Here is a 25708-nt window from a genome sequence, read left to right on the forward strand (position 1 = left end):
GGGTTTTGATATTTTTCCAAAGACTTAAACGTTTGTTCCCAAACAGTCTCACACTGGACCACCTTAGGCTTGGGTGACGGCCGAGGACAGCTCCGTAGTCCCGCTCTCGGGGGCGCTCGGGAAGGGGATCAGCCTGGCGGGGGGGCGCCCCGCGAGCTCCCGCCCGGAGCAGGGGTGCCTGCGGAGGGCGCGTCCCGGGGACACGCCCCCCCCCACCTTGCCCCGAGGCTCGGGCCGCCTAACTAGGGCAAAGGGCAGCACGGAGGGGGGTCGGGCGGGGCCTGAGCGGAGGGCGGCCTCCCATTGGCCTCCCTCGCTCCGCCCTCGATCCCGATTGGTCACGGTGTGAAGCCGGAGACGGCGGCGCGGCCAATGAGGGCGCCCGCGGGGCGGGGCCGCGGAGGCCCGGAGCACGGGCGCGGGCGAGTCGGTAAACAGATCCGGGGCGCGTGCGGCGCCGGCGCTGCGGCGGGCGAGCGCGTGGAGGCGGCGCGAAGGTGACCGCGGGGCCCCGCTTCCTGCCGCCGGGTAAGCCTGCGGCGCGTCCTGCTCGCCCTCCGCGCGGGCCCCTTCGTCGCCGTGCTGCAGGCCCGCGGCCTCCCCGCCGCGAGTTCCGCCTACCCCGGGCCCCGCTCGCGGCGCCTCCTGCCCTGGCGGGCCGCGGGGTCGCTGAGGCGCGCAGAGCAGTCCCGGTGCCCGCCCGGACGCCTGGCCGTCTCAGGCTCGTTCTCTTCACCCCCCCCCCCCCCCCCCCTTGCGCTGTGTCTCAGGGGCTCTGCGCGTCCCCGGCTGGAGGCTTGTGTCCGAACTTTGACCCCCTGGGCCCGGCCCAGCTGTTGGGTCTCACAGGTGGCGGGTGGCGGTGTACTTGGGAAAAGAGGCCCTTCTTGGCCCCTTCCTCCGTTCGCTCTTCTGGGGCCCGTCCCCCTATTTCTCCAAGCACTGGGGGTCCTGGGAGTGGTTTGGGCTACATTGCCCGCCCTGGTGCCTTTCCCTCGCCCCAGCAAGCCCCCCTGCCGCACCCTGCCCATTGCCTCCCCCTCCCCCCGCCCTCCTGCGTGCCCTGAGGCTGGAGGATGCAGCAAGGGCAAGTCTGGGTGCAGGTGCTCTCCACGTGGTTGAGAGATGCCAGCCTCCTGAAGGGCGACAGACTTTGGGCTGGGCTGGCTCTCAGCCTGCGCTGGACGCTACCCATTGGAAAACTTGTGGCGCTCACTTGGCCCTTGGGTGTGCGTGACAGAGGACCGAAGAGCTGGGCCTGCCAAGCCCCACTGGTTGCCAGACATCCGAGCGTGCATGATGCCAGCCCGCCAGTTGTCATGTTGTGGCTGGACAGGTCACCCCGCAGGAGGGCCCTTCCGAGAAGAGACAGGGCGGGTGCTGTTGGTTCACAGGACCAGCATCTTTAGGACTCTGGCGATGGCTCTGTATTTTGTTCAGCGTTGCAAGATAATGCAGGCAAAGCAGGGTTATTACGATTTTGGGCCTGACCTTGGGGAAGTCGAGGGCAAAGTGAAGCAGGTGGTCTGAGGACTTCCCTGTGTGATGCGGGAAAACAGGGATTTTTACTCTTCAGACCGTTGACGTTCAGACCGGAGAGTTCTTTGTTGTGGGAGGGTTGACCTGTGCGTTGTAGGATGTATAACAGCATCCCAGCCTCTATCCACTATACAGATGCTGGTAGCACCCCCGCCCCCGCCAGTTGTGACAATCAGAAATCTCTCCAGCCGTTGCCACATTGTCTCCCCGGGGGCAGAATCGCCCTTGGTTGAGAACAATTGACGTGAGACTGTCACAAGAGTGTTCTCATGTTGCCAGTGTTCTCATAAAGCCTGCTGTTCCCTGCCTGTGAGTAGTTGAGGGGTTTAGGCAAAGGGTCGTGTGGTCCCCGTGCCCTAAGCCACTGATGGAAGCCCTGTCAATTGGGCTTTAAAGGGGATTCCACACCTGCCCCTGGAGGAGTAGGAGAGAGGAGGGAGGAACGCACGGGCATTGACTTGTGCCTGCTGGGTGCAAGGCAGTGACTGGCTGGGTCCAGAGTGCAAAAGTGGAGGCTGGGGGTTTCTATCTTTGGGGGCTTTGCGAGACGGTGGGGGATAAGCATAGGAAATGACCGTGGGGCGGTTTGTAAATGGTGAGCAAAACAAGTTTCAGCTTCTGAACCCTGGCAGAAAGGCCAACTCATTTATCCACAAGTGGCGTTTCCAAGGTGACACTTTAGTTATCTTGCGTGTTGTGATGTAGGAGGGGGCCGGCCCGTGTGCGCAGAGAGTAAGCAGCCACATTTCAAACACGTGCATGGGGATGTTAACGTGTGTTCCTCCATGAGAGAGAGTGCAGTGTGGGCACATGTGTCCTTCGTAAAGTTCTTTTATGGTCGATCGAAGCGTCTGAGTCAAAGACGGTCATGTTGGAGAAAGATGCTTTTACTTCTGCATGTAGATTTTGCCTTCTGGATAACCTGGAATTTCCGTCCCAAAGTTCTAAGTGCCAAACCGATGGGGATGCAGAAAAGCTGAAAAGCAGCGATTATTGCATAGGGTGAGGAAAAACATCTCAAGTCTCCACCTCCCACAAATTTCCCTTTCTTGTTCCTCAATCCTGGGGGGATGTGTCAGGATTTTCCCATAACGTTGTTTGGTCAGTTAGGCGGTGGCTGGGTGCCTTTTGTTGCCTGTAGAAAAGGATCTGGGCAGAGAGGTCACTTCTCCTTTCTCAACAAGAAGTTTAGAGAAGTCCAAACTTGGCAGGATAATTTTCCGCCAAGAGCCACGGACAGTGAGTCATTATCTTTGCCAGTTGAAACAAGAGCCGTGTGCAAAATTAGACAGGAATATTTAGAGAGTTGTCTTGCTCTGACAGTGGCATCTGGAAATAGTTCGTGCATTCCTGCCGAATAACAGCCAGGAACTTGGGGCCCGTGGAAAAGAGAGAGTGCAGTGGGGAGCACAGGGGCCCCCTTCGTCAAGAGTTGTATCTACAAGAGGGACGACATCCGCCGATCCTGAGGCAGGGGCAGGACCCTGATGCATCTGGGGACTTCTCCCTGCACTTTGCAAACCCGAGTGGGTACCCGCTGGTCTGTCGTAAACGATATTGCTCGTTGTGGGGTTACAGACTCCTGAACCCTTGACCTTTTGCTTTGAGGTCAGGGGCCCATAGAATAAAGTCAGAAATGACCCTGGAAATGTCTTTTTATTTTTCATACTTGGGCGTGATTTGTTTTTAGTGTGTGCATGTGGAGAAGATTCATGGGAGAGCCGAGTGATTTTCGCTCAGATTGACATTTCAGGGTGTAATGGAACAGCGATTGTGTTCTTGTCCTGAGAGCCCTAGACTTGCATGTGTGTGTATGTGTGTGTGTGTTTTAAATGTCCTCCTATTCCCACCTGGGCTGGGGGAGAGGGGCTACATTTGGTCCACACCTGGAAAATCCTGTGTCCCTGCGGGTCAGTGCCCCTCCGTATCCTGTCCCTGAAGAAAAGCCCACCCTGCAATCTGGAATTTCCTCCTCATTGATTGGTTGACTGCCTTGTGCCTGGTGTTGGGAATATCAAAGTGAACAGCACTTGGGTTCCTGACCACAGGGAACTTGTAGTAAGGGGGGTACAGATTCCACCTCACGGCCCTCCGTGTGGTTTAGATTAGGGGCTCTGGGAGGAAACTGAAGACTTTTTGGACAAGGAGTGTTGGGGGAGGGCTCTGAGGATGAGCAGGGCATCCGCAGGAAGAGGCAGGAGTTTGAGGGGTCAGGGGTCAGTGTTTCCCAGACTCTCTGTGGCAAAGGACCAGGTTTTATTTTCCCTCAGTTTGTTTGAGCAGTGCGTGCAAAGCAGAGTAAACATGTCACACGATGCTGTTGCTGTAGAAGTTTCTAGGCGCTCACTCCTCTTACTGCATGGAGCATGTTACCCGTCCAAGACTCCTGTTTGAGTAGCACCCGTGGCTCCCTGAGCAGGGGCCATGGGGTAGGTGAGTGCAGGCTGGTGGGAACACTTGGGGTGAACTCTCATGTTTCCTGTTGAAGCAGTCTCTGTCCTCCACCCTCACGATTTGGGTGAGCTTGGGTGAGTTGGGTGAGTTTGGGTGAGCTGGGTGAGCTTGGGTGAGCTTGGTCAGCTTGGGTGAGCTTGGTGAGTTTGGGTGAGTTTGGTGAGTTTGGGTGAGTTGAGTGAGTTTCGTGAGCTTGGGTGAGCTTGGGTGAGTTTGGGTGAGTTGGGTGAGTTGGGTGATTTGGGTGAGTTTGGTGAGTTTGGGTGAATTTGGGTGAGTTCTCGGGTGAGCTTGGGTGAGTTTGGTGAGCTGGGTGAGCTTGGGTGAATTTGGGTGAGTTGAGTGAGTTGGGTGAGTTTGGGTGAGTTTGGGTGAATTGGGTGAGTTGGGTGAGCTTGGGTGAATTTGGGTGAATTGGGTGAGTTGGGTGAGTTGGATGAGTTTGGGTGAATTTGGGTGAGTTGAGTGAGTTGGGTGAGCTTGGGTGAATTTGGGTGAGCTTGGGTGAATTTGGGTGAATTGGGTGAGTTGGGTGAGTTGGGTGAGTTTTGGTGAATTTGGGTGAGTTGGGTGAGCTTGGGTGAATTTGGGTGAATTGGGTGAGTTGGGTGAGTTTTGGTGAATTTGGGTGAGTTGGGTGAGCTTGGGTGAATTTGGGTGAGCTTGGGTGAATTTGGGTGAGTTGGGTGAGCTTGGGTGAGCTTGGGTGAATTTGGGTGAGTTGGGTGAGCTTGGGTGAGTTTGGGTGAGTTGGGTGAGTTTGGGTGAATTTGGGTGAGTTGGGTGAGCTTGGGTGAGTTTGGGTGAGTTGGGTGAGCTTGGGTGAATTTGGGTGAATTGGGTGAGTTGGGTGAGTTTGGGTGAATTTGGGTGAATTGGGTGAGTTGGGTGAGCTTGGGTGAATTTGGGTGAGTTGGGTGAGCTTGGGTGAGTTTGGGTGAATTTGGGTGAGTTGGGTGAGCTTGGGTGAGTTTTGGTGAATTTGGGTGAGTTGGGTGAGCTTGGGTGAGTTTGGGTGAATTGGGTGAGTTGGGTGAGTTTGGGTGAATTGGGTGAGTTGGGTGAGTTTGGGTGAATTTGGGTGAATTGGGTGAGTTGGGTGAGCTTGGGTGAATTTGGGTGAATTGGGTGAGTTGGGTGAGTTGGGTGAGTTTTGGTGAATTTGGGTGAGTTGGGTGAGCTTGGGTGAATTTGGGTGAATTGGGTGAGTTGGGTGAGTTTTGGTGAATTTGGGTGAGTTGGGTGAGCTTGGGTGAATTTGGGTGAGCTTGGGTGAATTTGGGTGAGTTGGGTGAGCTTGGGTGAGGTTGGGTGAATTTGGGTGAGTTGGGTGAGCTTGGGTGAGTTTGGGTGAGTTGGGTGAGTTTGGGTGAATTTGGGTGAGTTGGGTGAGTTGGGTGAGCTTGGGTGAGTTTGGGTGAATTTGGGTGAGTTGGGTGAGCTTGGGTGAGTTTGGGTGAGTTGGGTGAGTTGGGTGAGCTTGGGTGAGTTTGGGTGAATTGGGTGAGTTGGGTGAGCTTGGGTGAATTTGGGTGAATTGGGTGAGTTGGGTGAGCTTGGGTGAATTTGGGTGAATTGGGTGAGTTGGGTGAGCTTGGGTGAATTTGGGTGAGTTGGGTGAGCTTGGGTGAGTTTTGGTGAATTTGGGTGAGTTGGGTGAGCTTGGGTGAGCTTGGGTGAATTTGGGTGAGTTGGGTGAGCTTGGGTGAGCTTGGGTGAATTTGGGTGAGTTGGGTGAGCTTGGGTGAATTTGGGTGAGTTGGGTGAGTTGGGTGAGTTTGGGTGAATTGGGTGAGTTGGGTGAGTTGGGTGAGTTTTGGTGAATTGGGTGAGTTGGGTGAGTTTGGGTGAATTGGGTGAGTTGGGTGAGTTTGGGTGAATTGGGTGAGTTGGGTGAGTTTGGGTGAATTTGAGTGAATTGGGTGAGTTGGTTGAGCTTGGGTGAATTTGGGTGAGTTGGGTGAGCTTGGGTGAGTTTGGGTGAATTTGGGTGAGTTGGGTGAGCTTGGGTGAGTTTGGGTGAGTTGGGTGAGCTTGGGTGAGCTTGGGTGAATTTGGGTGAGTTGGGTGAGCTTGGGTGAGTTTGGGTGAGTTGGGTGAGTTTGGGTGAATTTGGGTGAGTTGGGTGAGCTTGGGTGAGTTTGGGTGAATTTGGGTGAGTTGGGTGAGCTTGGGTGAATTTGGGTGAATTGGGTGAGTTGGGTGAGTTTGGGTGAATTTGGGTGAATTGGGTGAGTTGGGTGAGCTTGGGTGAATTTGGGTGAGTTGGGTGAGCTTGGGTGAGTTTGGGTGAATTTGGGTGAGTTGGGTGAGCTTGGGTGAGTTTTGGTGAATTTGGGTGAGTTGGGTGAGCTTGGGTGAGTTTGGGTGAATTGGGTGAGTTGGGTGAGTTTGGGTGAATTGGGTGAGTTGGGTGAGTTTGGGTGAATTTGGGTGAATTGGGTGAGTTGGGTGAGCTTGGGTGAATTTGGGTGAATTGGGTGAGTTGGGTGAGCTTGGGTGAATTTGGGTGAATTGGGTGAGTTGGGTGAGTTGGGTGAGTTTTGGTGAATTTGGGTGAGTTGGGTGAGCTTGGGTGAATTTGGGTGAATTGGGTGAGTTGGGTGAGTTTTGGTGAATTTGGGTGAGTTGGGTGAGCTTGGGTGAATTTGGGTGAGCTTGGGTGAATTTGGGTGAGTTGGGTGAGCTTGGGTGAGGTTGGGTGAATTTGGGTGAGTTGGGTGAGCTTGGGTGAGTTTGGGTGAGTTGGGTGAGTTTGGGTGAATTTGGGTGAGTTGGGTGAGCTTGGGTGAGTTTGGGTGAATTTGGGTGAGTTGGGTGAGCTTGGGTGAGTTTGGGTGAATTGGGTGAGTTGGGTGAGCTTGGGTGAGTTTGGGTGAATTGGGTGAGTTGGGTGAGCTTGGGTGAATTTGGGTGAATTGGGTGAGTTGGGTGAGTTGGGTGAGTTTTGGTGAATTTGGGTGAGTTGGGTGAGCTTGGGTGAATTTGGGTGAATTGGGTGAGTTGGGTGAGTTTTGGTGAATTTGGGTGAGTTGGGTGAGCTTGGGTGAATTTGGGTGAGCTTGGGTGAATTTGGGTGAGTTGGGTGAGCTTGGGTGAGCTTGGGTGAATTTGGGTGAGTTGGGTGAGCTTGGGTGAGTTTGGGTGAGTTGGGTGAGTTTGGGTGAATTTGGGTGAGTTGGGTGAGCTTGGGTGAGTTTGGGTGAATTTGGGTGAGTTGGGTGAGCTTGGGTGAGTTTGGGTGAATTGGGTGAGTTGGGTGAGCTTGGGTGAGTTTGGGTGAATTGGGTGAGTTGGGTGAGCTTGGGTGAATTTGGGTGAATTGGGTGAGTTGGGTGAGCTTGGGTGAATTTGGGTGAATTGGGTGAGTTGGGTGAGCTTGGGTGAATTTGGGTGAGTTGGGTGAGCTTGGGTGAGTTTTGGTGAATTTGGGTGAGTTGGGTGAGCTTGGGTGAGCTTGGGTGAATTTGGGTGAGTTGGGTGAGCTTGGGTGAGCTTGGGTGAATTTGGGTGAGTTGGGTGAGCTTGGGTGAATTTGGGTGAGTTGGGTGAGTTGGGTGAGTTTGGGTGAATTGGGTGAGTTGGGTGAGTTGGGTGAGTTTTGGTGAATTGGGTGAGTTGGGTGAGTTTGGGTGAATTGGGTGAGTTGGGTGAGTTTGGGTGAATTGGGTGAGTTGGGTGAGTTTGGGTGAATTTGAGTGAATTGGGTGAGTTGGGTGAGCTTGGGTGAATTTGGGTGAGTTGGGTGAGCTTGGGTGAGTTTGGGTGAATTTGGGTGAGTTGGGTGAGCTTGGGTGAATTTGGGTGAATTGGGTGAGTTGGGTGAGTTGGGTGAGTTTGGGTGAATTGGGTGAGTTGGGTGAGTTTGGGTGAGTTGGGTGAGTTTGGGTGAGTTTGGGTGAGTTTGGGTGAATTTGGGTGAATTGGGTGAGTTGGGTGAGCTTGGGTGAATTTGGGTGAGTTGGGTGAGCTTGGGTGAGTTTGGGTGAATTTGGGTGAGTTGGGTGAGCTTGGGTGAGGCAGAGTGGTGCTTCCATACGTTTTATCTCAGCCGTGGGGTCGGGGCCAGGAGGGCTTGGCGTTGTACTCCTGGCAATTTTCAGCTGACATTCAGCTCAGGCCAGAAAGGGTTGCCGAGCACTCCCGGTCATGAGTCCAGCTGCAGCCTAGGGGGCCCGTAGAGAGACAGAGAGAGAGAGAGAGAGAGAGAGAGAGAGAGAGATCGTTTGCTGTCTTGGTGTGTGCACAGTCTGGGGCACATGGTGCAGGGCCCACCGGGGTACCAGCCCTCTGCTGCGGGAGCCCAGGGTGGCGTGCAAGCTGGTTCTGCTGGAGAGGACTGGGAAAGTGCCTTCTGTGCCCGGAGGCCTAGGTGCTTGGCCTGAAGGACGTGTGCGTTTTCCCCAGGAGAGAAAAGTTTGGAGGCCGAGGCAGGGACAAAGGTCTGGCGGCCAGTGGGCATTGCCAGGGGGAGGGGGAGGCCAGGCCGGCAGCCCGGTGAGGCGGCTTGTGAGAAGCGAGGGCGGCGGGGTGGGGGAGGGGAGGTGCAATGCATAGGTTGAAGAGAATATAAATCTGTGCAGGTGGAGGTTCTAGATGAAGCGACTGGTTGGCTGCTGGCGGCTGAAGTTTCGGGAGGAGCTGTTTGGGGCGGATGGTGGTGTCACCACTGAAAACAGAGTCCGCGGGAGGAGGGGCAGCTGGTTTAGGGAAGGCGGTGATGACGGTTCCAGACACAAAGCGGTTGAGGTGCCTGTGGACTCAACTGCTCTTTGTTCGAAGACATAGTTTGTGTGCAGTAGGCTCACCTTGCTCACGGGCTGTCGTGCAGTTTGACAACCGCATAAAGTCACATAACTGTCACTGTGGTCAGGGTGTAGGACAGATGCGTCGGTGCCCACATTTCCCTGTGTCCCTTCACCGGTGCCTGTGGGACTTGGGGGGATGATGTGGTGTGTGTGTGTAGCCGGCTCAGTTCTAGAACCGGCTCAGTGGTTGAGATGGCCCGGGCCGAGCGCAGGGATGCGCAGACCTGGGCCAGCCCGGGGAATGGTGAGGGTCAGCGGGGGGCATGCTGGGGGGGGGGGTAGGACCAGGCCTGGGGACCCCCTGAGCTGGGTGGGAGGTGGAGGAGGGACCGGTGTAGGCTGCAGAGCTGGAGCGAGATGTGGGAGTGCATTTTGGGGACCAAGGAAGGGTTTCGGGGGACAGAGGGCCCGGTAGGAAACAGAGGAGAGTGGTGTTAGCTGAGCCAGGTGGCCTGAGGCATCTGGTGGCCATGATGGTTGTGGAGAGTGTTGGGGGGAACTGGGGTCCGCTGAGCGAGAGGAGGCTGGGGGTGGGGAACGGGAGGCAGTCAGCAGGGCGATCTTTATACTTGGCCCAAGAAGGCTGGGGGAGCGGGTTTGTGGACTTGAGCGGGACGGTTTCAGTGGAAGGAGAGAGTGAAGGCGACCGCGCTCTCGTAGGCGGGGAGAGCGCTCGTGGAGGAAGGAGGGGGAGCTGGGCAGGGAGAGAGGGAGAGGGGGTCTGGAGGGTGGGAGATGTGGGCCGCTGGGGCTCGCAGGCTGTGTCCGGGAAGCAGGGAGGCAGCTGCGGAGCGAGGGAGGCCCTGCGCCTGGCGGGAGGGGCCGAGGGTCCCCGGGTCACCTGAGGAGCAAGGCGGGCGGGTTGTGCCTCGCGCCCTCCGTCAGGGCCCCTCTCCTGCCCGCCGAGGAGGTGCTTGTTCTGCTGGGCTCGCGAGTGTGTGTGGTGTGCGTGTGAGTCACTTCAAGCGTGAGTGCATGCGTGTATGTGTGGATGTGAGTGCACCAGTGTGTGCATGTGCGAGTGTGTTGGTGACCGTGTGTGTGGTGTGAGTGTGCACGTGAGTGTGAGCATGTGTGTGCACATGCAAGTGTGTTGGTGACTGTGTGGTGTGAGAGTAAGAGTGTCACTTGGAGTGTGAGTACACACGTGTGAGTGTGGGTGTGAGCGCACGTGTGTCCATGTGCAAGTGTCTTGTGGCTGTGTGTGGTGTGAGTGTGCATTCACAAGTGTGCACATGAATGCGAGCATGTGTGTGCACGTGCAAGTGTGTTGGTGACTGGTGAGAGTGTGTCCACGAGTATGCATGTTTGTGAGTGCAACCACGAGTATGTTCATGTGTGTGTTGGTGACTCTGCGTGTGGTGTGCGCATGCATGAATGTGCATGTGTGTGTGAGCGTGAGAGCACGAGTGTACACGTGTGTTGAGTGTGAGAGCATGTGTGTGCATGTGAGTGTGTTGGTGACTGGTGTGCGTGCGTGTGCACAAGTGTGCATGTGTGTATGAGCATGGGAGTGTGCATGTATGAGTGTTGGTGACCAAGTGTGGTGTGAGAGTGCGAGAGCACATGAGTGTGTGCATGTGTGTGTTGGTGACTGTGGTGTGAGAGCACGTACACGAGTGTGCATGGTGTGCGAGTCAGCACTTGAGTGTGCACGTGTGTTGGTGACTTGTGTGAGGGCACGTGCACGAGTGTGCATGTGTGAGTGCGAGCGCATGAGTGTGTGTTGGTGACTGTATGTGAGTGTGGTGTGAGTGTGCGTGCAGGAGTGTGAGTGGGTGTGGAGGAGAGGCAGGGAGGTGTGTCCCTCCCGGGCTCAGTACTCATGACCACACCCTGGGTGGAAGAGGTGTGTGTTGGGAGGAAGGGGAAGCCCCTTCTGCCCCTGGGGGACGGCGGGTCCCCGCCCTGGCAATCGCTCCGCCCCTCCAGGGCCTAGAAGGGTGGGCACCAGAGGCGTCCTGCGGTTACTCTTCCCAAACCCTGTCGCCCCCGGTTTTCAGAGCCGAGCCGGCCTGCGCTGAGCTGACCCGGGGTCGGAGTTACTTCCTGCCTGGCCCTGCACCTGGTGGGCTGGAGGGCGGAGGTCCGAGAGGTCCCAGCGCGTCGCCCTGCGCCCTGCAGGCGGTTACTGTTTGGCAGGTGAAGCCCGTGGCTCTGGCTCGCGAGCGTGTTCACGGCCCACATTTGGGAAGCGTCCTGCCGGCACCGCGTGGAGCCCAGGGATGGTGGGCCGGGCCCACCGTCTTCCTGCTTCCCCCTCGATTTCTCCTGAGCAAGGGGTGAGGCAAGATGGGAGCAGTCGGGCCCCCATCCTGCGCTGGCGCCACCCCTCCCGGGGCTCGAGCGTGCACCAGCAGCAGTCACCCTCCCCTCTGCCCCTCCCCTGCCCCCACCCTGCTAGACTGGGATGCCGCTGCTGCCCGCTGGGTGGCTGTGCCCGGGGGTTCCAGGGCGGTGGTCGACGTGGGTGTTTCCCCGTGTGCTTGATGACGGGGCTCCGCAAGTGAGGGGGAACCCGGTGCGGACCGGTGCTCGCCTCTGGGGGCGGAGGAGGCGCCAGACCCCGTGGGGAGTAGAGAATTGGGTGAGAGGGCTCCCCTCTGATGTGGGGAGGGAGACGGGACAGGGACACAGAGTCACACAGGCCTTCTGGAGGCCGCCCGAGGCCATCAAGAGATGAGGGTGGGGGACGGCCACCCTGCAGGGTTTGCCATTCTGTCAGGACGGGGAGGATTTGGGCAGAGCAGGTGGTATTCCAGGGGGAGGAGGAGAGAGCAGCACACGGAAGTAGGAAACTCTGTGTGTATGCGCACACGTGTGTGCGTTGGGTCATCCTGGCAGACACCCTGGGGTGTCGGGAGCGACGGTGAGAGGTGAGGCTGGGAAGGTGCCTTGGGGTCTGCAGTGGAGGGACTGGGAGGCCAGGCCAGGGCCTGCGGCCTCACTTCTGCAGCCAGAGGAGAGGGGACATCAGTGAGGTGACTCAGTCCCCTGCCTAGGGGCCTTGTTGCCTCTCTCCCTGAGATCATCTTCCCACTTCTCCCCCGAGTATAGCTGTCCGTCTCGAGTTGTTCCATGTCTGGGTAAAGTCCCCGGTTTTAAAAAGCACTGGGGATTTTGGGGCACCTGGGTGGCTCAGTCGGTTAAGTGTCCAACTTCGGCTCAGGTCGCGATCTCATGGTTCGTGGGTTCGAGCCCCGCGTCGGGCTCTGTGTTGACCGTTCAGAGCTTGGAGCCTGCTTCGGATTCTAGGTCTGCCTCTTCCTCTCTGCCCCTCCCCAGCTTGTGCACGCGCATGCTCGCTCTCTCTCTCGCTCTCTCTCTCGCTTTCTTGCTCTCTCGCTCTTTCTCTCAAAAATAAATAAATGTTAAAAAATTTAAAAAAATCACTGAGATTTTGCATGCACATCTTGTGCTGGTGTCCCTTTCTGGGCTGCGTGTAGCATGTGGAGGCGTGTGCTGGGTGCAGTGTGGCATCTGAGGGCCACGTACCCAGTGTCTCCTTCTGGCTCATACACACCCAGAGGTGGACTTAAGTGTGGGGCCTCTTTCTGCCATTTATGTCTGAGACCAGAGCACGCCTGCCCGGGTTGCCAGGCTCGCTGGGGTGGTGCTGGTAAGCGGACGCTTAGTCCAGGTAACCCGGGAGCTTTCCGGAAGGGGCAGTCTGGCCAGATGGCCTTTGAGAGCCCTGCCAGCTCCGGGATTTCTATGACTCACGATTTCCCCAACCAGGTGGACACGCTTTTCAGGGCATGAACCTCGCTGTGTCTCCGGGAGAGTGACTGGATTTAAAACGTTGACGTATTGATGCGGGGACAGATTTCTTACCTGCTTCTGTCTTAGGCCCCCGGGCAGCAAGAAAAGGACGGGAGCCTGGAGTCAGGCCAGTGCGGGAGGGCCAGCACCTGACGTCTTTGGGCTTCGGGGAGATTTTTCCTGCTTGTCGAGCTTTCTCTCCCCAGCAAACTGGGACAGCCTCTCGCAGGGTTGTTGTAGGGCAAGGAGCGTATTTCATTGAAACAGGAAATGTGGAGTGGAGGTGTTGTTACAGATTAGGAAGACAAAAAGTGATGAAAAGCATTTTGAGGGGCACCCGGGTGGCTCAGTCAGTTAAGCGACCAACTTTCGGCTCCGGTCACGATCTCGTGTTGTGTGCGTCGGGTTCTGCGGTGGCAGCACGGAGCCTGCTTGCGATTCTCTGTCTCCCTCTCTCTCTGCCCCCTTGCCACTCAGGCTCTGTCTCTAAAAACAAATAAACGAGACTTGGACTTAGTGGCACCCCAGGCTGTGCACAGTGCCTGGCACGTAGCCGATGCTCGATAATGGTGTGATGTTGAGCCCAGCCTCGGAAAGGGCTTGCCGAAGACTGGGGCACGTTTACGCTGAAAGCCGGCAGGATGTGGTCGTCGGGAAGGAGAATGTACTTTGAGCGGCTGTGGGACAATCCAGCACCTGACACTTGGTTGGCACTCGGTGCTGTTTGTGGGGTGACCAAACTAATTATTTCAGAAGAATGATCTGGACGGTATTCTAGAACCTAGCCGGCCCCTCTTCCCGCCCAACCGTTTGCCTTTTTAAAAATAGCCGCTGTATGAGTGTCCTGCGGCTGCTATGACCAATCATCACAAACCCACCAGCTTAAATCCCTGCAGATCTCGCTACGGTTCTGGAGTCAGAGGTCCAAAACGGGCGTCAGGGCGCAAGTGGCCCTTGATTTCCCGTTTCCCAGCCTGTGGGGGTGGCCTGTGGCCCTTGGCTGTGGCCCCTGGCTCACACGTGCACCGCCGAAGCCCCGCTTCTGTTTCTCTCGTTCGACCCGCGTCTCTCCCATAAGGACCCGCGAGGAACTGGGCCCATCTCGATAATCCCCCATCCTGCGGATCTTGAACTGAGTCCCATCTGCAGGTAAGGTAACCTAGCCCCAGGTTCCGGGGACCAGAGCGTGGACACGTCTGCGAGGCATTCTTCAGCCTGCCACGTGTGACCACAGCCCTTTAAATTGCTGAACTCCCTTTACAGGGAGCTCCTCCACCGCGGCTCCGGGCCTCCCCACCCAGGGTCCCGTCCACCTTCCCATGTGACGGGGCTTGTCCTCCGTGTCTTTGGGATCAGCCTGGGTGTCGGGGCGGGTGGATGTCTGAGAGGCGCCACTCCGGCGAGGGGCTTAGAGAAAAGGTGTGTGTGTGTGTGGGAGCCGCGACTTACCCAGCAGGGCAGGATCCGGCCAGCCCCGGAGATGAGGGCAGCCCTCAGGCGCAAAGAGTCAGGTTAGGGCCGGATCGGGAACGTGTCCTTGAGTAAGTATGGCGCTCACACGTGCAGGGTATATCCTCCTGCGCAGAGTGAACACCGTAAGGATTTATGCCGTAACTTCCGGGCAAGAAGCAGGTTTTAGGGGAGGTTCAGGAACAGGCCTGGAGGGGCCTGGCTGGTCAGACAGGGCTGACTCCCGGTCCCGGACGCCAGGCCTCACAATGACAGTGCCCTTCCGTCTGCCTGGCTGGTGGGGGCGTGGCTTAGATGTGCAGGTGCGCCCCAGCGGGCTTGCTTGTCAGGGGGTTGGAGCTCCCAGGGCACAGGTGCAAGTGGACGCTGGGCAGGGGGCCCGGGTCTGACCGTGGCGCCTCCAGCCTCAGGCTCAGGCGGTGGGGCCTATCCTGTTTATCCTTCAGATGGCTCGGAGCCGTTTGAGCAAGGCGTTAGCGTGGTGAAGGGGATTTGGGGAGGTTATTCTGGAGGTAGAGTGAGCTCACAGGGATCAGAGGGCCCCCCACCGTTCCTCCCATAAGATACCAGCGAAAGCTTCCCTTGCCATTTTCTCCTCTAGGAGTGGCCTTGACCGTGCCAAGGATTGCCAGCGGGTATTTATTGCTAGCGCCCAGGGGGGCTGCCGGCTCGCTGGACGGCCTCACAGTGCAGCATAGATGAGTCCCACTGGCCCCGGGAGAGGGTGACACCGTCCTTCCTGAGTCAGACGTGACCCTGTACCCGGCCTGAGAGCCTGGACGTGGATAAACGGGATTGTGCACACTGCTGTCATTCAGGCCCCTCTGGTCTCACTGAGGCTGAACTTCATTCTGGAGGGCCTCTGGGGTCACAGGGATGAGTACCTACTGTGCGTCAGTCACTTGAGGCCCTGAGTGCCATGGTGTGGATTACCTAACCCACTCCTCTCGAGAGCAGATGGGGAAGCTGAGGCCCACAACTACCCCGGAATGGCTTGGGTCAGCCATAGAGTCAGGATTCGAACCCAGGGCACCCTGCTCCGGAGTGCCTCGACTGGTCCCCCAGCACCATATCTGCCATGAGCATTGGTCTCATGGTTTGTTATTTTTTTAATTTTTTTTTGAGAGAGAGAGACCAGCCGTGTGCTCACAAGTGGGGGCAGAGAGAGAGGGGGACAGAGGATCCGAAGCAGGCTCCATGCTGTCAGCACAGAGCCTGATGTGGGGCTCAAACCCACGAACCCATGAACTGTGACATCATGACCTGAGCTGAATTCAGATGCTTAACCGACTGAGCCATGTGGGTGCCCCTGTTCTCATGTTCTAAGAAGAAAACTTCGGTGAGCTTTTGGTCAGAGAGCGAAATTGCTGTCCGTACCCCATGCTTGGCAGGCAGGTGAATAAAAGCCCTGTGTGCAGTCGGTCACATTTGCTCTCCAGAAGGAGGGGAGGCCCTGTCCGCCCCCCGACCCCCGTCTCCGTCCGTCCCCCGTCCCCCCCCCAGTGCTTTGGAGCCCTGGGCGTGTGTTGGTTCATTGACAGTGTTTCTCTCTGGGCTGTCACCATTGATTGGAGGGGGGAGCTTCTGCTGCTGCTTTTAACAGCCCCCGTCCCCCCCCCCCCCCCCCCCGTGCCTGCCTTGGGGCAAAACAGGGAAGCCAGAGGCCATCTTAATCTCCCCATGGGCCGGGAATGGCTCACAGTCTAAGATGCGAAAACAGGCTTCTGCTTGTTTCTTCCTCTTCCCTGTTAAATGGGAATGTCATCTCAGAACTGGACACGATAAAAGCACTTACCTTATAAAAACGATTGAAGGAATATCGTAGAACACTTAGCGCACAGCCTGGCGTATAATCGACTCTCTGTAAATAGCAGCAGCTGTAGTTACCACGTTGTGCTGGTTTTCTGCTTCTCACAAAATGAAAACATTTGGGGACCTGGTGAAATTCACGGGAGGGGAGCGTCATTCTGCCGCTGAACAAGCTCTTGTGTGCGTGAGTGCAGCGTGTGTACTTTCTACCAGTTGCAAGGAAAAGCCCCAGGGTCTGGAAGCTTTTGAGGGACATGAAGTCTTTAATCCAGAAGATAACTCAGGGCCCCGAAACTGACTCCCTCATGACGCACAACTGTGCTGGGCCGTCCAGGGGCTGTGGGGCCAGACCCACGTGGGGTCCACGGTGAACGGGGCAGAGAGCGGCTTGCCCGGAGGCCACCACGCCTGCAGTCAGGGGCTCCGTGGGCTCCAGATGGATGCAGCGGTATACATCCCCGTCTGCCTGTGTCCGTCCCGCACGCCCCCTGAGCCCCACCACCTCTCAAGCAGGCCCAGGGCCGGCCTGGCCGGGGCCCTTGTTAGGGACGCGTGGGAGTGCAGGAATGAAGGACAATTAGATGGGTGCGTGTCTGTCCACTCGGGCTCAAGCTAGGGACTGACAGTGGCCCTTGTTAGGGTGAGGCAAGGGGGTGCAGGGGCACCTGAAAGGGCAGGAGGAGGGAGAGGAGACGCGGAGGCAGTCACCCTGACAGCCTCCTGCACCCCCGCCCCCCCCCCCCCCCCGGCCTGACCCTTTGTGGCAGCACTCAGGCCGCCCTGTTGGGGGCGCCTTCTTCCGGCTCCAGCCCCTGGGGGTGGAGGTGCTCTGCAGGTGGGCTCTCTGTGTCTGGTGAGTGAGCCCATCCCTCGTGGTCAGGGGGGATCCGCCCCAACACGAGCCTTGTGGGGCGGCTCTGAGACAGCTGTGGGGACCTTTCCAGAGTTCCTGGGACACTGGTGGTTCTGATTTACTATTGTCCCAGAAGAGGGGTCAACAGATGTTCCAGGAGGGGCTTTGTGGTCCCTCGATCTTTCTTACAACTGTTCAACTCTGCGGGCCGTGGACAGCACACAGATGAAGGACACGCTCGTGTTCCAGTAAATGTTTATTTACAAAAGCAGGAGGCGGGGTCAGATGGGACCAGGGGTCGTGCTTTGTTGGCCCCTCACCGAGAAGGACCCTCGTCATACTATGTGTCCTAACTTTTGGTTCAGGAAAATGTGGTCGCTGCCCTTTATTCTAAACTAGGATCCCGGTTTTGTGGGGGGAAGTACCCACTTTTACCGCGGGGGCCGGCACCAGGCCTCTCCTGCCGACCTGTGTCCCCACCTTCTGAGAGGGCGGTTGAGCCTCGTGCCCCAGAGTGGGGTGTCCGTGTTCCCCGCTCCTGGCGGCCAGTAGGGTCGTCGTCTCCTGCTGCAGGACGGGGGCTCACAGGCCGTAAGGACAGCGTCCGCCAGCTGCTTCGGCCTCTCGGGGACACGGAGCGGTTCCTTTACACTTTTGCGTGCCTGCCTGCGTTTTTTAGTTTAAGCAGATATTTAATGTTATTTTCATATCATTTGTTTTCTACTGTAAAAGTCGTGCATGTTCTTTGTAGAAAATTTTAGAAAAAAATGAAGGCTGAGACTGGATACCTGCATTTTTTTCACGTGGGAAACTTTTGGTAAACTTCCCTCTTTGTCCGTAAAAGCCCTTCCGTGTGGCATTCCCAGTGACTGCACAGCATCCCGTGTCACGGTTTTAGCATCTTGGTTTACGATCTTGTAGCCGAACTGCCACACGAATCCGTTTTGAAGGGGGTGCAACGTGCCGGGTTTTGGCAGGGTTCTTGCATAACTGCCAGGACGGGGTGGCCAGCGAGGAGAAGGGGGGGCACTTCCTGGTAGGCGTGCAGGTCTGGGGACTTCCTGAAGTGACTGGCAGCTGTGGGGACTGGGTGGCCCTAATGGCCTGGCCCCTGTTGAGAAGGCCGACTGTCCAGGCCTGGCCGCTGTTTTGCTCTGCCTCATCCCTGGTTCACCTGCGTGGGTTCGGTTCCAGCACATTTGCTGTTTCGGAAGCGCCTGGCGAGAGACCCTGGGCGGCCCCACACCGGCCGGAGGCCCGGAGCCCCCGAGGTGTCCCGTACTGAGCACTGGCCTCTGGGGTGTGGCCGCAGACGCTCATGGATTTGGGCTCCCAAGTTTCTGTCTTCCCCTGCCTTGCATGTTCCTCAGGGTCCCTGTGGGGACAGTCACCTGGTGTTTCCCTTTTCTTAGAGTAAAACGAAAAAAGAACAATTTCAAGCACGTAAAGGAGCTTTTCAGGGCCCGTGCAGGCTAGAAATGGACAACGTTCGTGCCCAAAGTAGAGCTCGCTCTTGGCTGGGCCAGGGCAGAAGGTCACTGGTGCCCCCGCCCTGGGGCCTCCCGAAGAGGAGTGCGGGAAGTGACAGTCAGTGAGGGCTCTGTGGCTCATTGCCTCCAAGCTCCTCCTTTTCAGCTCCTTGAGGCAGCAACAAACAGGAAAGGAAAGGGCAGGTGGAAGGTTTCCACCGAAGGGCAAGGCCAGACTTTGGGGGAGGGGCAGCAGGGAGAAACTTGCACGAAGGACCTGTTTTCCGCCTTCCCGCCTGGCCTTGGCGAGGGCCACCTGTGCCTCCTTTCCCCTCCAGAGCAGGGCTCCCGGGTAGGCGTCCAGCACCAGCAGCACCTGGGAGCCTGTGAGTAATGCAGGTCTCCAGGCCCACCCCAGACTTACAGGATCAGAAACAGGGGGCGGGCCCAGCTGTCTGTGCTTTAACAAGCCCCCCGGGAAGCCCCGATGCTCCTTGAAGCGTGAGGGCCCTGCCCCAGACCAGGCTTCTCAGGGACCGGTGATTCCGAATCTAGATTAAAGCTTCAGCACGTGTGAGCCAGTCCCACAAGTGGCAGCCTTGGAGGGACAGCTGAGGTCATTCTCGTTAACATATTTATTACCTGCCTACTCTGTGGAGCTCAGAGCTGCAGACCAGGAAAGCGGAAGACGGAAGACGGGGGTGGTCCTCGCCCTGCTCTGGCTGACAGCCCCTTAGGGGAGGGGACAGTCACTGCCACTAGGACTGATGGGGAAGGACGGAGGTGGAGGCAGGGGTGGGGGGCGGGAAGGGCACACTGGGGAGGGCGTCCTAGAAGAGGTGATGTTTGGGCTGAGTGCGGTAGGAAGAAAGTTCGATCGCATCCCATGCTGAGGCCAGCAGCCTCAATTGGGTTGACCCCATTGGGTCAGTGAGTGGAGGGAACAAGGCAAGAGAAGCTGGGGTTGTGGGGGTGGGAGCTGGCAGGGACTAGGGCAGTGGGGCCAGCTGGGCACGGAGGGGGGGCAGTTGCCCTGGGGGAAGCGGACAGGGAGGGGGGAGGGGGGAGGATGGTAGGAGACAAGTGTGGGGGTGGGCAAATTCCTGCGGATGGGCAGCCCGGCGGCGGGGGTGGAGTGGGGGTGGGGGGGGAGCCCAGATTTGGATGTGCTGGGCTTCATCCCCGGGGACACGGGGGGACAGGGTGACATCTGAGGCAGACAGTTGGACCCGCTTCACACGTACTCCCCAAGACAGAGCGCTTTCTGTGCAGCTTACTTTGGGGTCCACATACCAGCCACCCCGAGGCTTCGGGACAGCTCAGGGCGGTTTGAGGCCAGCGGGGGTGTGTGCCGCTCACGCCATGCTTTAGAGCCCCGAAGGGGTCCGGCACTGGCTTGGGGAGCCCCCACCCTGTCTCCGGCCCGCTGTCCCCTCGAGAGGAGAGACGAGTGACAGATGGCGAGTTCTGGCTCCGAGGGGGGGCTTGGGGTGTGTACGAGACCCTCCCGACAGTACATCCCCGCGTGCAGGTCCCGCGTGGAAACGTGCCTTCGTCTGCTTTACGGCTGTCGGGATCGCCTGTTCGATTCACCTTTTCCCCTGCTGGCGCGTCTTGTTCTGTCTGGCCAGGTAGGCATCGCCTTGTGGTGTTCTTTAGTTTTGGAGGCTGGATTCGAGGGTCCCCACTCCCTGGCAATTCCCGGCGAATGTGTGGGAACACCCGAGGCTGTTCTCCACCGTGAATGAGCGAGTGTCCCAAAAGCCGTGGGGGAAGGTCAGAGGGTGAAGGGTCGGTAGGAGAATTCTCGGAGCTTGAGGGCCCCAGGTTCAGGGAAACTGCCTGTGTTTCTTCAGCCTCTGTCCCTGGGGGTGCTGAGCTGCATCTATTCGTGTTCCTTCTCTCTTTAGATAATAGTCTATTTACTTCCTGTAATTTGCTAAATTAGTTTAGCACGTGGGGACCAGAAAAGGGTCTCCTACTGAAGAGGGATGAATGAGCAAGTGTCAGCGGCCGTGGCGGAGCTGGGACCCCGTGTCCCTGCTCCTAGGACCGTCTCTGCTGGTCAGCGGCCTCCTCCACGCCCGACCCTCGTGTGTCAGCCTCAGTTGGTCTCTGTGCCCCTCATGGGAGTGCCTGCATGGCACCTGGCTGTAAGCGCCCGGGGCAGGGCAGGCTCACCTGGGGCCTGCAGGGACTAGCCCAGAGCGCTGGGAGCACACCTTCCTGAACGTGCGATGGAGAACTAAATGCCTTTTTGTTCTGGCGCTGGTCCCTAGCGGGCACCCCGAAGGGGAGTGCCGCCCCGCCCCGCCACTGCTGCCTCCGTCTGCCCACCCGGCACTTTGGCTGCCCCTTCCTCGGGGGAGAGGCCCTCTGGGGCACCTGCCAGGTAGGCAGAGAGCCGGCCGCTCCTTGCTACGTCTCTTCTGGGCGAAGTCAGAAACCCCTCTGGAGCCTGGTGGGCTGAGGGCTCCCGTACTTGCAGATGGAATCCTGGTGCAGATGAGGCCTTAATTGGTGTATTAAACATGTTTGGCAGCTTTTGCTTTTATTTACTATCGTGATGAAAACGCCTCCTGGTGTAGCTGGTTCTTGTGCTGGTTCTTGAGGTTGGGTGGGGGGGAGATTGCAGCACATTCCGGGTCCCTGAATTCTGAGTCACGTTGGGATTCTGGTGCCTGAGATCCATGAGACCCACTTTTTAAAAACCAGAAGGTGAGAAAAGTTCTGGAAAGATCGTTCTTTTTCCTCACTGCCCGTGGAGAGTAGACACCGCAAAGCTTCGGTGGTGTAGAGTAGGGTGTGACCGGCTCACTTTGGGAGCGGCGGGAGGGTGGGGGTTGGGGGCAGCCCCTGCGTGTTAAATAAATATATTTGTCAGAGCAGCCGCGGGCCTGGGCTGCGTGTTTGAAATCCGCATCCACTTGAGAATCTGCTCACAGATGAGCCTGTGGACTTGAGAAAAGCAGGCTTTGCACCACGGCGAGCAGGAAGCTTGTGTCTCTGTGGTGGTATCTCCACCCTGATGGGGCCTGCTGGCCAGGTGCATGCACCTGGCACCCGTCGGGACCGCCCTGGGGACGAGGGCGCTGCCGTTTGCACCGGGAGAAGGCACAGCCAGTCCTTTCTAATGTGTACTGTTCCTAGATGACTTTGTTTTCCTTTTTTGAAGGTAGGTTGTGTGGGACCAATAATGTTAGGAAAATACTGGAAGAGACCCTGGTTACTTACTCCTACCTCCCAAAGGCGGGAATTTAAACATTTTTGGTCAATTTATGTAACATTTTTTCCTTAGGAATTGTTTTTAATGCGTCATTGTGCAGTCGGTGCAGTCCTGGCCCTTTGGGGGGGGGCCGTGAGGACCGGGCTCCAGGGGACCCCAGGCCTGTGTCTGCAGCGCGCAAGGCTGGACGTGGCCTTTCCGGTTTGAGCCTCCGTCGGTGCGGTGGGCCAGTCAGCCAGCGCAGGGCAGACCTGCCCCCTATCACTTCTCAGCTCTGCTCCAGAGAAGCTGTTGTTCGTGCTTATGACTTGGATGAATCAGGCGGAAGTAATTTTCGGCCTGGAAATGAAGTCTGAATTAAATAGGTCTTAGGAGGGTCTGTGGAAGATACGGTATCAGCAGACAAGGTGAGGTTTTGGAATCATCGGAGTCTCTGTCCGTGGGAGGCTCTACTTTGGTTATCTGGAGGTGGGCGAGGTGTAGGCCTGTTTGGGGGTGCCCTTGGGGCAGTGGGGTACGGTGGATTCCCTGGGGACACCCGCAGGGGTCCTTCTGAACAGATGTGGCTCGGGCCTGGCCTCCATCCACCATTATGGGTCCCTAACTCTCCTTCGGAAACCTTTCCTCTCACTGGGGGCTCCCCCATACGGGATGGTGACTCAGGTGTGGCTGTGTGTGTCGGGGCTGGGGCCAGGGGGCTGGCAGTTTGAGAGCCAGCACCGGCCACGTGAGCTCTCCCCACGCCTGGACATTTGGTCTGTGGGACTCACCCTTGTTTGTCCCCTTAAAGAGCAGGATCCCACCAGAGCCGGCGGTGTGAAATGGTGGCAGATGATGGGCCCGGCTAGCCCCTCCCCTTTGTCTCTCTCAAGGGTGTGGTCACCTTCCAGAAACCTCCTTGTCTTTGATGAGGGTGTAGGCAGCCCATTTGTGTTGGAGCAGGGCCCTGTCCCTGAGAGGGTGCCTTGGAGCCAGCAGGGCGGCTGTTTGGGGAGGCGGTGTGGTGTGGTGGGCACAGAGCAGAGGAGGGCCAGGGTCGGACTCTAGGGCCACCACTTGGGACACCATGCAGGGTAGTTAACTTCCCTGGCTTTGGTTTTCTCCTCTGTGAAATAGGCAGTAATGCGTGTGTCACCGGGTTGTTGACAAAGAATTGGAAGAGACCGAGTGTGGAGAGCCCCCGGGCCGGTGCCTGGCGGCCGCTGTCCATGAAGGTGGCAGGAGGGCAGGCGGTAGCAGGGCAGCTCCGCGGTCCAGGCTCCTGTGCGTTCGTGGGTTCCTCTGGCGGTCACTCTGGCGGTCACTGCGGTTCTCCTTCCAGATACACGTAGCCGTAGCCTTCCCACGCTCAGGGGAAGGCACGTCCCTGCGGAACTCCCCGCGGGGGTGGGGGGCAGCCAGCCGCCAGGCCCCAGAGCCGTGGCCGACTCCCTGGTGGGTGCTCTCACCTGACCTTCCCTGCCGGTGCTCTCCTGTGAGAGCCCGTGGGCGTCTGTCCATGATTCCCTGGGAGAGCCCGCGGGCGTCTGTGCGCCCGGCCCCGCGTACCGGTGCATCCGGCCCTTCCCAGCTCCTCGTGTTTGTTCGAGCAGGGCCCCCCGGCCTCTCCTCTCCCGGTTCCCATCTTCTCTCCGAGACTCCTTGCTGGTGCCAGCTCCTCCTGGCCGGGCCAGAGTGCTCCTCGGTTGCTTGTCTGAGGCCCCCTGCTGCCCCTTTCCTCTTGGTGGCTCTTCCTCAGCCCCAGTGTGTTACCAGGACCCTCTCCTATCTCCCTTCCCCCCCCCCCCCACCCCCCCCCCACCCCCCCCCCCCCCCCGCCGCCCCGGCACGCAGCCCCTCCAGGCTTTAAGAAGTACTCGGGTGATTGAGAGCATGTGCCCCTTGTGAAGCACCACCGGGGACGGGGACCCTGACCAGCATTAAACACGTTTTACACTGTGTCCAAGTGGAGAAAGGAGAGTAGTGCGGGCCCACAGGAGGGGGCCGTGTCACACGGGAGTCCCGCCCACAGTGCGCTTTACTGGCTGTGCCCTGCTTCTCAGGGTCCCCTGGATGGAACGCCCTGGGGCCTGGACCGCAGGCCGTGGCTTGGTGAAGAGTCCAGGCTGAGGGTGGGGAGGGGGCAGCCCCTGAGGGCTTGGGTCGGGCGCCCTGGGCCCTACGGGGAGGCGCTTTGGGGGCGGACGCTGCCTCCCCAGCCTCGTGTGGGTCCAGAGGACCGAGCACTGGACTGAATCTGTGTGTCCGGCTTCAAGTCCCAATGGTGCCACTCGGTGGGGCAAATCACTTGGCTCCTTCATGCCTTCTGCGTCTCATGGGGTGGCTGTGGGGTCCCCAGCCCCGCCTCCACAGAACCTTTCACTCTGCCCAGGGCCGGGCCAGTGCGGGGTCGGGGGTCACCCAGAGCCGGCCTCGAGCCCCGGCCCTCGCTCGCTCTCTCCCCTCCTGCAGCCTGGATCGGGGGTGGGGGTGGAGTGTCACGTGGAAGAACCAAGCCCCCCGTGGCCTCTGCCAGAGTGCGGGGTGGAGTTGCCCTGTGGGAGGGTGACCCTGGGGGCAGTGTGGAGCACCCCCCGACCGGCCCGCTCTCTTCCAGCCCTGAGGATGACTGCCATGTTGGGGGACGCCATCATGCTGGTCAGAGGCCTTGCCAAGCTGGCCCAGGCGGCCGTGGAAACCCACCTGCAGCACCTGGGCCTCGGCGGGGAGCTGGTCCTGGCGGCCAGGGCCCTGCAGTCCACTGCCGCGGAGCAGATCGGCCTGGTCCTGGGCAAGGTGCAGGTAAGGGGGGGGGCTGGGGGTTTGGGGTGGCTGGGAGCTCTCAGGGAGATGGGGGGGTGGCGGGGTGGCCAGCTCAGGTGACCGGCTGCCCTTCCGGGTGTGGTGGGGGCTCCCTGCGTGACTCATGCCCCCAGGTGGTTGCAGCTCAGGAAGCTTCACAGAGAGGGGAGGAGCACCCGGGGACGGTGGCCCGCACACTCTAGTCAGACCCTGATTCACCGGCCCGCAGGCCCAGGCCTGTCCTGAGGGGGCGCCAGTGCCCCCCCCCCCCCCCCCCCCCCCCCCCCAGGCCTGCGTTCAGTTCCTGGGCCTCCCGGACACGCTGGGCAGAGGCCTTTTTAATTTTGGAAATTAGAAAAGTCACAAAGTGATTTCTTAAGGGAGGCAGTTTATGAGACCAAGCACCCTCTCCTGGTTTACCCGACTTTCGTTAGTGCTTTTTTGGTGGGTCGGTTCTGGTGAAGAAGTGGGGGGAGCTGTGTGTCGTGACGCAGTGTTGAGCTGTCACGTGGCTCCTCCCACCGCGCCAGCCGGGCCACAGCAGGGCCACAGCCGGGCCGGGCTTCCCTCCTCCATGTGCGGGGGGCCCGCTCTGTCCCAGGTGCCAGCGGGCACAGCCCACCCCCCTCCTCCTCACCGTCCTGCCGTCCCATGTGCCCAGCCCAGAGACCTTTCTTGTTGCAGGGGCACAGGCAAAACCGCGTGCGGGACAGGCGACCATCCCCAGGGTTTGCGGCCGCAGAGCGCTGTCCACCGGGCCGGCACCTTGCAGGGCACCTAGACGTTCCTGGCGCCCCAGCGGATGGGGAGGCGGGTGTGTACGGCCGTGTGGGCCTAGAGTTGGGCTGCAGAGGGGGCGCCCTGCCACCTCCGTCCGTCCGTCCGTCTCTGTCGCGTGGTTGTCTGGCCTTGTGGACAAAGGCCACTGCTGCTCCAAGCTGTGAGGCTGTCACAGCCCCCAGGGCTTTGGTCGGGACTTTAGGATTCCCAGCCTCCAGCGGCATCCCTGGGGGTGGGGTGGGGGAGGTGTGGCGGTCCCACCACGGAGGGGACACCGAGCGAGGTGATGGCCCTCAGCGTGCTCCTGGTCTTTCCCGAAAACTCAGATGTCGGTGTCCCCTTGCCTCGAGGGGGGGGCTGGCCGGCCGGGTAATCCAGAAATGCCTGACCCTCTAGTCCTTCAAGGGAGTTGTTACCTTACTCGCTGAGCAGACACTCGGGGGAGAGTTACGGCACTTACGGCAGGAGGACGCCCCACTGCCGTGGCTCCCGTGAGCCTGCCCCGCCCCCTCCCCACCGGGCTTGCCCAGCACTGACAAGTGCTGTCTGGCGGTGGCAGGGTGGCCAGCGGGGCCAGCGATCCCCGCTCCGCCACAGGCCGGTCGCCGGGCCTTTACCAGATCAGTTCCGTTCTCCCGGCCTCAGTTTCCCATTTATGAAATGAGAGCGACAGCGTGATGGCCGGTCTCTCTCCTTCCCCGAGGGCACGGCTTCCGTCCTCAGACCCCTCTGTGTCCCGCAGGCTGAGGTGCAGCTT

General features: G+C 58.8%; 1 protein-coding gene across 1 annotated transcript in view; it reads left to right on the forward strand.

Annotated features, from left to right (window-relative positions):
* The first annotated feature begins 398 nt into the window (after positions 1 to 398).
* The window catches only part of COQ8A (coenzyme Q8A), a 43954-nt gene continuing 18644 nt past the window's right edge, over positions 399 to 25708 (forward strand). The window contains exons 1-2 of the mRNA XM_058700197.1: positions 399 to 528; positions 23987 to 24171. Coding sequence (XP_058556180.1) covers positions 23995 to 24171 — 177 coding nt within the window. The 5' untranslated portion in view covers positions 399 to 528; positions 23987 to 23994. The remainder of the gene's footprint in view (positions 529 to 23986; positions 24172 to 25708) is intronic.

The sequence above is a fragment of the Neofelis nebulosa genome, chromosome 15 (genome assembly GCF_028018385.1).
Source record: "Neofelis nebulosa isolate mNeoNeb1 chromosome 15, mNeoNeb1.pri, whole genome shotgun sequence".
NCBI lineage: Eukaryota > Metazoa > Chordata > Mammalia > Carnivora > Felidae > Neofelis > Neofelis nebulosa.